This window comes from Eurytemora carolleeae, unplaced genomic scaffold (assembly GCF_000591075.1).
Source record: "Eurytemora carolleeae unplaced genomic scaffold, Eaff_2.0 scaffold449, whole genome shotgun sequence".
NCBI lineage: Eukaryota > Metazoa > Arthropoda > Copepoda > Calanoida > Temoridae > Eurytemora > Eurytemora carolleeae.
In genome coordinates this window covers 143,329-153,764 of record NW_019396447.1, presented here as the reverse complement: position 1 = coordinate 153,764, position 10,436 = coordinate 143,329, and the positions used below count along the sequence as shown (strand labels likewise).

Sequence of the window (10,436 nt, the reverse complement as noted above, 5' to 3'; positions counted from 1 at the left end):
TTATAAAGTTTACAAATTTCACGTTGTACATAATGTTTTAACTAATTTTAAAGAGCAATGGTTTACCATACAAAACATAAATTGGTACGGTGTTGATTATCGAACTATAAAAAAATATATAAAATTAGTACAGTGGTGTTTTTAAAACTACTAAAAATTAAAATTTATAACATTACAATTAAAAGAAGTCGTTTCTTAAGTTCTGAATTGAAAAAAGGTAAGCATTCATCTTGGGAACTTCAGATATTTCCGGCCTTTTTTGGTTGAGAAAAAGAGATTTTTCTGTTCTTATTGAGAAAGGAAATGCATTATAAAGTAGCTAGTATGTGAGTATCACAACGTTGGTTATTCGACGATATGTCGGGCACTGAAAATAGATTAAAGGTTTAACAAATCTGTCTGTGTGATTGTTTGTTTGTTTGCAATAAACGTCAAAACGGCTGAACCGATCGGGCCCCAACTTTATGTGGGACCTCGCGTGACCACAGGGATGGTTTATGGATTTTGAAAATCCACGATTTTTTTTTGTAAAATCCGCGATTTTTTCGTTTGTTTTACAATGTATTCAAAGAGAAGATGTTAACAAATGAAATAGAAGATGGGCGCGAAGAGCCCTTAAAGCCTAATACTTAGATAAAAAAAAAATTGCAATAGTAATCATTATTGGGACTATCCTTTCAAGTGAGACTTCATTTTAAGTAGGTCACTGATTAATAACGTGGAAGATTCTTACAAATCCTCCATTATTTCAGAAGTGCGCAAGTCACTTTTTAATAAAACCTGTAAGTGAAAATAATCAGTTTTAAAAAGAGTAAAACCTGGACATACCACTTTAAAAATGGTGGGTCACTTGAAATAACTTCAACAGTCCCTTTAAGTGCTCCAGTTTAGTTTGAGTATGTTATGGTGATTAAAATTCGGGTAACATGTGTAAAAAGAGAACATTTTTAAAAACATAAGTTGATCTGTGAAGTCAAACTTTAAACATATGATGGTTACAAAGCTGTCATAATTATCAATTAAGCTGTCACCTTGAAAATAGAATATAGAAGACAAAGTTACTGGGGTTCCCTGGCGGCCATTTTTTTTTGGAAGACGCCATCTTTAGATTTTTATCTCCAACCATTCAAACATTCAAACTTTAAATCCTTACATTTTGTTGGGGATTTCTTTCCCCAAATTCCAAATTTTTTCTTAATTTTTCATTTTTTGACACATGTTTTTTGCTTAGAAATTTTTTTGTTCTTTACTGTGTTGGAAGATATTGTCATTTGGATCCGAATCCTAAACTGAATAAGCAGTTTTGAGGATCTGGATTTAAGAGGCTTAAAGTTGTAAATTCAGCGTATCATTATCATGAATACTGCATAAAACCCTTAAACAAAAAGTGGCGAGTAGAATTGAGCAAAAAATATCAGTTTAAACGATTAGTTGATTGTTATAATGTCGTCTTCTAGTCGATTTGTATCAGCTGCACAATGTTGGTCAGCTGTTCTTTGATTGTTCTAAAAGATGGCCGATCATCGGGTATTGCTGCCCAGCATAGTCTCATCACCTAAACAACAAATAAATTAAGTTTTAACTCATTTGTGATTAAACTGACGCAATTTCACGAAAAGTCATGACGGAAACGGAATACAGAAAACGATTTTCCTAATCCCAAAAATTCCTAAAAACTTTAAATGTTTAAAAAGAGGATTAGAAACGATAAAACTTTTCCAACGACAATTCCCTTAAAATCGGTAAATTCTTACAATTGCAAAAATTTAATAGTTAACACAACTACAAAAGGGTCTTTTTCTTAATCTATAAAATACGATTATTCTTGTATTTCTGTTACCTCATAAACCTGGTTCGGGCATGCAGCCGGCTGGGAGAGTATTTGCCCGCGTTGAACCCGTTCCACGACCTCGGGGTTCTTTGCCCGGCCGTAGGGCATCTCGCCGCAGGTGAACACCTCCCAGCACAACACACCGTAGGCCCAAACGTCACTCTTGCTGGAGAACCTCGTGAAGTTCAAGACCTAGAAGTGAAAACATAATTAGAATATTCTGACTAGAGGAGGGGATATGGTGCCCAGAGGTAGCTGAGCCCCCTGGACAAATTCTCCAACATTTCTTCCTCCACTAGTTATGAAAGGAACGTTACAAGGAAATATTTTTTTAAGACTTGAAGAATTTTAACAATTTTTGAATTACTTTACCTCTGGTGGACTCCACTTTATAGGAAACTTAGCTCCCCCATTGCTAGTATACTGGTCATCTATCACATATCGAGCCAAACCGAAGTCAGCAACCTAAAATAAAAAAATGGATTCTATTTTTTAAATTCCAATTTTCTATCTTATGCAGCATAAAAAATTGTGTCAAAGTAAGATTAATTGAGGATTTAATTTAGACTTTTAAAAATATGCTGATCTTGAAACTATGTATCAGATTAGCATGTATTTACTGAATGTGTACTATTTCTTGTAATAACGAAGAGCAATAAAGCTGTTATTAATATTACATATAAAACTTTTGCCTTAACAAAAGTATTAATTTGTCAAAATGTTTTGAAATCCGCCATTAGAACCAGAAAAATCCGTGAAATTTTTGTTTGTTTCATTGCTTTTTAATGATAAAAACGAAAAAATTGTTATTGTGGATATCTTATAAGAACTAAATTTGTTGTGAGAAAAAGCATGGAAATATAGTACAGGGTGTCCCACGAAACATGACAGTTGCTGAATAGTTTTGAATGTCTTCTTCCACATACTGTATTAGATATTAAAGACTTTTTGCAGTTTATTTCTTTAAAACAATGGTTTACTGTGAAATCAATTTTACTTTAATGTAATTGTCATATAAAAAATGTTATTAGTCTCTTTAGTATCAAACAACTTATCAAATTATGGAAGTAGACATTTTAAACTATTTACCAACTGCCATGTTTTGTGGGACACCCTGTATGAGAAAACTTACCTTGACGACGTTCTCGGCGCCGACGAGACAGTTCCTGGCGGCGAGATCACGGTGAATATAGTTGTGGCGCTCCAGATAGGCCATACCACGGCTAACCTGGATCAAAATTATATTAACTTGTTGTTTGTTAATTCAAAGCACAAAAGAGAAAATCTGTAAATTATTAACATATTTTATAAAGAAGTTATGATAGGTTCTATAGAAGTTATGACTTCAGAATCATAAATACATGAATTTGATAAATTCAAATCAACTTTAAATAAAAAACCATTTATCGGAGAAATTCTGCAAACTAAGATTTCATTCCCATTAAAAGTTTTGAAAGGCAAGCTAATGCTTTATTAATAGTTATGCATCAGATTCAGAAGTAAAAATGTCCTTGAAGGTTTCTACGTATCCTATTTTTCATGTTTCTGTTAAATCTTAATTCTACTTATATATAGTATACCTGTACAGCAAAATATAGTAATGTACAAGGATCTATTTACCTGTAGAGCAAAATCTAGTGGTGTACAAGGATATATATATTCCTGTAGAGCAAAATCTAGGAGTGTACATGAATATTTGTACCTGTAGAGCAAAATCTAGTAATGTACAAGGATCTATGTACCTGTAGTGTAGAGCAAAATCTAGTAGTGTACAAGGATTTATATTCCTGTAGAGCAAAATCTAGGAGTGTACATAAATATTTGTACCTGTAGAGCAAAATCTAGTAATGTACAAGGATCTATGTACCTGTAGTGTAGAGTAAAATCTAGTATGTGTACAAGGATACATATTCCTGTAGAGCAAGATCTACTAGTGTACATGAATATTTGTACCTGTAGAGCAAAATCTAGTAATGTACAAGGATCTGTGTACAGCGAAGGCTTCAGTTTTCTTAGGAATGATAATAAGCTGCCGTGCTAAAAATAAATTAAATTTAAGAAGTAATATCTATAAAATAAAACAAGACATTCATATCTATGTTGCCTACAGCCGACCAAACGTCTGGACTTATTGGGCTGAAATTTTTGTGAACACTCATGGGTGGCCGGTGGGGTGTTATGGGGTAAAAAAATCTTTCTTTCTTTTTGAAAAACTAACATTTTTTTTTCAACGAGCAACGCCGGGCCCTTCAGCTAGTAAAAAATAAAATTAAAAGTTTAAAAATTTAAAATGAAAAAAATTATGAAATAATTCTAATTTACCTTCATGTACTCTGTTACTATAAAGATAGGTCTGTTCTTGCTGCACACTCCGTACAGTTGTACAAGATTCTGGTGCTGCATTTTAGTCATCACCTGTACACAATACATCTTTTATGTACAGTTTATAATTTGGTAATGTGTAGATGGATTTGTTCAAACATAGTCGTTGTTCAAGTTGTCAAATCTATCATAACTTTAAAACGAAAAAATAATGTTGATAATGTTAATAATGTTAATAATGATGATAATAATGTTGATAATGTTGATAATGTTGATATTATTGATAATGTTGATAATGTCGATAATGTTGCTAATGTTGATAATGATGATATAATGATGATAATGATGATAATGATGATAATGATGATAATGATGATAATGATGATAATGATGATAATGATGATAATGATGATAATGATGATAATNAATGTTGAAAATGTTGAAAATGTTGAAAATGTTGAAAATGTTGAAAATGTTGAAAATGTTGAAAATGTTGAAAATGTTGAAAATGTTGAAAATGTTGAAAATGTTGAAAATGTTGAAAATGTTGAAAATGTTGAAAATGTTAAAAGTTGATAATGTTGATAATGTTGATAATGAAGATATAATGATGATAATGATGATAATGATGATAATGATGATAATGGTGATAATGTTTATAATGTTGATAATGTTGATAATGATGATAAAGTTGATAATGATGATAATGTTGATATTGTTGATATTGTTGATATTGTTGATATTGTTGATTGTCGACAAGGTATCATCAAAGCCTTTATCTGCTTATTGATGTGGAAGATATCTTAGTTTGTCTCGCTTGAAAAGTTTGCTTTATTGGCAATTTTGTCTATCATTTCTATAGCAGAAATTTGCAAGTAAGAGAAAACCCAAATCGAAAATTATTAAAAACATTCATATCTCATTCTCGTTAATTCTTTTTTCAGACACAGGTTATAAGTGTACCATTATTAATTGGACATGGCACTCTATAAATGGAGCTGGTCACTTGAAATTAGCACAGAAAAAAACTTTTTCTTCACAATTTTATTGTTTGAAAAAGGGTGTGTGCGCTGCTTAAATGATCAAAAAATATTTACGAACAGGAAATGTCGTCTTTACCTTGGCTTCCTCGATAAAATCGTCTTCACTCATAGTTCCCTCCTTCATCATTTTAACCGCCACGTCAATCGTCCCCTTCCACTTCCCCCGCCGGACGACACCAAACTGACCGCTACCTAGCTCCTCGCCTAGCGTTAACTCCGTAGGGTCAATCTCCCACTTCCCATGACTGAGACCGGCGGTCGGCGGTTTAGACCTTCCAGGCGGGCACTTAAGCCGGCACGCTAAACCGCCGGCGTTGTGTGAATGATATTCTATTAGTTTAGCGATGGACTGACAGCAATGCTTCTCAGATAAGAAGTAACCAGCGATGTTTTGTTTTATGTGATAATGTTTTACCTAAACAAAATAAATAAATTTTTAAAATAAACTTTTGTACTTTTTAAAAAACTCACTTGATTATGAGGTATTTTAGTGAACAACGATAAGGTGTAAAGTCCCTTCGTCGAAGAGTTTCTGACGACAAAACAGCCTTCTTTATCCTCCGTCTTGAGCAGCGACTCGGCGCGCTGCCGCGACATGTCGCCAACGTACCAGTCGAAACTAGTTAGACCTAGTTCGTCGAACTTTTTGACGTAGTTGGAGGGGATGAACCCGACCTCTGCAGATGAGTTCTCCACCTGCCACCAGTGATCCTAAACACAAGTTTCAGCATTCTCAAAAATATTAATATATGTTAACTGTCACTTAGAGTACTTCAAAATCAGTTAGAACTATGTACTTTGCACTCCATGTCTGTTAATCAAGGAAGCTAGACTCCCAATATCTTTGATTATAAAATAAGTGTACTGCAGTTTCTGGGAGATATATATAAAAAAACTTGACCTGAGTAGCACTAAGTTTGTTTTTATTCCTCCCAGAAACGAGTACATATTTTATGTAAACTAGGATATGGGAATTTCTGGTGTATGTTCCTAGCTGTTGATGATCCATTTCTATAAACTGTTTGGAAGTTTACTGCGTACTAAGAAGTGAACTGTGTACCTGTGAATCATCCAGTACAATGTACTGCTCCCCTTTGATCAATGAAAGATCTCCAGGTTCTATAGCAGTAAAAGGATACACAGCAACCACGATCAACCTCTCCGGGGGACCTGGAGAGTCCGGAGATAGAAGAGGATCGGAGAGAGGGAGGGGAGGAGCAGGATCAGATTTAGTTGGTCTCGGAATCCAGGAGATAGGTTGGCAACCTAGAACATTCTTGTTTGGTTCTCCACAGCACAACCATTTACTGGACCAGAGCTCAGGATGAAAATTGTCGCAGAGCGCCGGGTTGTGTCTGATCAGGTTCCGGAGTAAGATAATCCATTCTTCCCGCTCAGCGTCTCCCTTAGACTGGATATACAGGGTGTAATCTTGTCCACTCTCTGTGTACTTTATCTAAAGAAAATTGTTTTCTTTATTGTCTCCATATTTCTTACTTTTAAGCTTCCTAATATTTACATATATTCCTCTTTCTCTCTACTATTATATTGAGATCATAAATTTAGAACCTAAAGGGACTGTAAGCGTTATTTCAAGTCATCCTCCGGCCTCCATGCACAGATGTTTTGTCTGATCAAGTATAAATTAAATATCAATGTTTTTGTTTCTTAAAACCGTTTTTATTCATTTGCGGTTTCTCTGCAAAAGTGACTTGCGCATTCCTTGGTTTTATGAAGCAATGGAGAAACTCGCAGAAAGAAACACTTTTGGAGTAAGAAAAAAGACGGTATTTTCCACACTTCATATCAGATTAAGGTTTCAAGGGTATCGTTGTAAATCGGGCATTGCCATCGTTGCATAAAGGGTCACTTGAAATTAAGCTTGAAGTCTCCTTAATCCATTGCATTTTTGTTTGAATTTTCAATTTGATGTTCGGAAAAAAATTCTTTTTGTTTTGATTTCCTCTTTCTTTCTTTTAACTCCAGCTTCGTAATTTAGGTAAATATTCACATTTAGATAATTATAAATTATCAACCCTCTTTGATTTTTGATTTACCATGTTTTTAGTTACCTTTTATTCTTGATTTCGGACATTGTTAGAGGTTTATTTTTCATACTTTTGTTATTTATCTTTTATAAAGTTTAAAAATATCTAACCTGGAAGCTTTGAGGTCTATCTTCAATTCTAACATTCTCAACAAGTTTAATATCTCGGATATATATCCGTCCTTTCTCCTTCCTCTTGGACTCTTCGTCTCCGTCATAGTAGGCCAGAGAGGTTCGAGTCAAACAAAACCATCGATCCTGGTTTCAATTCATCATTTGGTTTCAATTCATCGTTTGGTTTCACTCAAATTATTAATATCTTTTCTTGTATTGTATGTTTTTCATATGGTTCTTTTATATTCCTTGTTTTGAACATAAAATTAAATTATTTTGTAATGCAAATTGTTTAAAAAATTAAAAATTAATATTTAATTGGAAATGATAATTTCCTTATAGTTAGTCCAGGATATGCGAGATTTAAGCTGGGACCTAGAATATTAAAAGATTAGATTAAAATCTTAGATAAGTAATAAATAATTAAAAAAGTTCTACACATATTCCATGAAAAACAAGTTGAATATGACATTACAATCTTGATTAAAGAACTATATCTAAAATAAAAAAATTAATTTTAAGTTTAAAATTAGTATTTATTTCCCCCCCCCATCCCCCCCTCTCAAAAGTAATCAATTAAAAAATATTAATAACTTAAAATAATTTAGTTGATTGTACAAGAGAATTCTTCTTTTGTCAAAACTTAATTTAAGCACGAATAAGTAATACATCTAATGAAGTTTGGGTAATTTCTTATTTAACGAATTTTGGACCCCTGCCCCCTCGCCCACAATTTAGTCCATGGATCTCATATGTAACACATGGATATAATTGGTCATGTGGCCGCAGCGCTCGGCCCCCTAGCCTGTCCTAGCCGCGGCGCTCGGCCCCTCAGTCTGTCATAGTCGCAGCGCTCGGCCCCCTAGTCTTTCCTAGCCACAGCGATCGGCCCAGAAATTGTATTAACCTAACCTAACCCTAAAATAATATTTTGCTGAAAAATAAGTGGTCATGTACAAATTTGATAGAAGGGGGGGGGGGGGGAAAGGTCCAAAAATCGTTCTCTAGGACAGACATGAAGTATTTATACTACAACTATATATATTTTACACATTTGTCAAATTGGATAGTTTTTAGTTTTAACAAACTTAATAGCAAAATAACGACAGGATAATAATAGGTAGACTAAAAATAAAAAAAAACAAAAGTTCAAGAAAACAAAAAAATTGTACCTTTTTGTCATCCAGCTGTGTTTAAGTATTTCATCCTGGCTTCCTTGTAGAGACATCTTACCCATTCTGCTCCTCTCATCCCTCATCCAGTAGAAGCATACTGGTTGAATACATCAACAAGGTTCACTTTCATTACTCCGGGTCCTGATATACACGCGGAGAAATTCTTGAATATCTAGATCTATTGATAAAGGAGAAGAATTTCCGGTTGAAGTTTAAATTTTATTCTCCACCCCCATATATATTTTTAAAGGCAGGAAATTCCAAGAATATTTCTATATGCATTCATTCATTGGATATAAATCAATCACGATACGTTCATTGCGCGTTAATATCACTTATTTAACAATTATGTATCACTTTTTATAACTATTGCAATTTGCACTGTTAACTATTGAGGACGGAATTGTATCTTGTGTTCAGAGCAAGGTTGTGTCTACTCCAAGCCTGGTTTGAAGAAGGTTGGGTCCGGAGTAAAAGTGTGAAGGATCAACATAAAACCGTCCCGTCCCGTCACCTGTTCAGCTCTATACCTGTCCCATTCTCTCTCTCTCTCTTGTCTACGTTCTCACGCTGTGTACAGCTACAGGGGATACAGGGTTCACCACAATTTTCATTAGATTTTAACAATATGTTAAAAAATATTTCAAGTTGGATGTTTGAACAAGATTCACTCATTGACGTAAATGAGCAAAGGAGCTTGAAAATCACGTCCTTCCATTTCAATTTAAAGGCCCAGAATAATATAAAATTGTTATAAAGGCCATAAATAAAACAAATAATAGCTGCATGGAATAAGCTTAAGTTCTATAGTGAAGGGTAATGATTTCCATGAAGGGGGGGGGGGGGTCATCGTCGCCCCACCCCATGCATTGTTATTATTATGGATATTTTCTACATTAATACAGCAATAAACATTTCTACACATATATTAACAAAGAACAAGAATTTAAGGCTGAAATATTTGAATAATTAAAACATATTTTTACCCTTCTAAGGACAAGATTTAAATTAAACCATTTTTTGTGCAATTATTATTAAAAATTGGCACAATTGAGTTAAAAATTTGACCATTGACATAAAAGATGTGAAATCCCCCATCATAACCTTTTATAAGGGTACACACATAGAATAAAATAATATTATATTAACGACAAGGATCCTTTTTTATAGATCTAGAAGTCCTTTAATCTTTTGGCGTTAAGTTATGACACGTTCCTTGAACAAGACTTAATAATCGATAAAATAAAGCCTTCACCCATAAGGCCATCAACCAAGTTCAAGGTGGCGTCCAAATTAAAACCATAATTGCTGAATCTTTGAGAAGAGGGCCACTGGGCCAGGAATCAAGATATCTCAGAAAATGGCGGGATCAGTATGGAATAAGCTATTTAGTGATATTACCATTGAAATCATTATCACAAATAAATTTACAAAATATCATGAACAACAGTGGTCAAATGTGCAATTTAACAATATTATTTATAGTTCAGGGTTACACCCAAAGGATCAAGGATGTAATGCAAGGAAAGTTAATTGCAGTCTTGTATACTTGTATAGATGCATCAGTGTTCGTTTAATATCCGAGGAGGTTAAAAGCATTAAATTTTGATAACTTTGGTAATTCACAAAAAAAGTTTCCTATGACCAGAATATTTCATTGATTTTTTTATTTGAAAGATGGATCCCATGTCAGGCTGTAACATCCGTCTTGTGTTTACATTAGCGCCCAGAGACAATACACTGCAGTACAAAAGATGCGTATGCACTTCTGAAATAACTTTCCGAGCCCGAAATTTAAAAGAGTATCGTAGAACGTAATTTCCGAGTTCCTTTTTGGGGTCTTAACATTTGTGTAGAGTTTGATTTAAGAGATTTAAAAAATGTAGTATATGAAAAAATAAAAA

The 10,436-nt window shown here is 33.8% G+C and overlaps 1 protein-coding gene across 1 annotated transcript; it reads right to left on the bottom strand.

Moving 5' to 3' along the window:
- Positions 1 to 891: 891 nt before the first annotated feature.
- LOC111703482 (tyrosine-protein kinase Btk29A) lies at positions 892 to 9,092 on the bottom strand. The gene is made up of 12 exons (XM_023475430.1): positions 8,530 to 9,092; positions 7,693 to 7,732; positions 7,355 to 7,501; positions 6,257 to 6,652; positions 5,668 to 5,907; positions 5,273 to 5,611; positions 4,154 to 4,246; positions 3,785 to 3,868; positions 2,964 to 3,059; positions 2,204 to 2,296; positions 1,841 to 2,023; positions 892 to 1,555 (listed from the first exon to the last, which is right to left on the bottom strand). Exons 1-12 carry the CDS (start codon positions 8,613 to 8,615, stop codon positions 1,454 to 1,456), a joined length of 1,899 nt encoding a protein of 632 aa, XP_023331198.1. The 5' UTR covers positions 8,616 to 9,092; the 3' UTR covers positions 892 to 1,453.
- Between the last annotated feature and the right edge of the window lie 1,344 nt (positions 9,093 to 10,436).

What these genes read in the sequence shown, in the direction of transcription:
- LOC111703482 (XM_023475430.1), bottom strand. Translation starts at nt 8,615, where the DNA reads ATGAGGGATGAGAGGAGCAGAATGGGTAAGATGTCTCTACAAGGAAGC. An exon ending in TATCCTGGACTAACTATAAG is followed by an intron (nt 7,502 to 7,692) that starts GAAATTATCATT and finishes AATTGAAACCAG; the next exon opens with GATCGATGGTTTTGTTTGAC. An exon ending in TAAAGTGGAGTCCACCAGAG is followed by an intron (nt 2,024 to 2,203) that starts GTAAAGTAATTC and finishes TTTCACTTCTAG; the next exon opens with GTCTTGAACTTCACGAGGTT.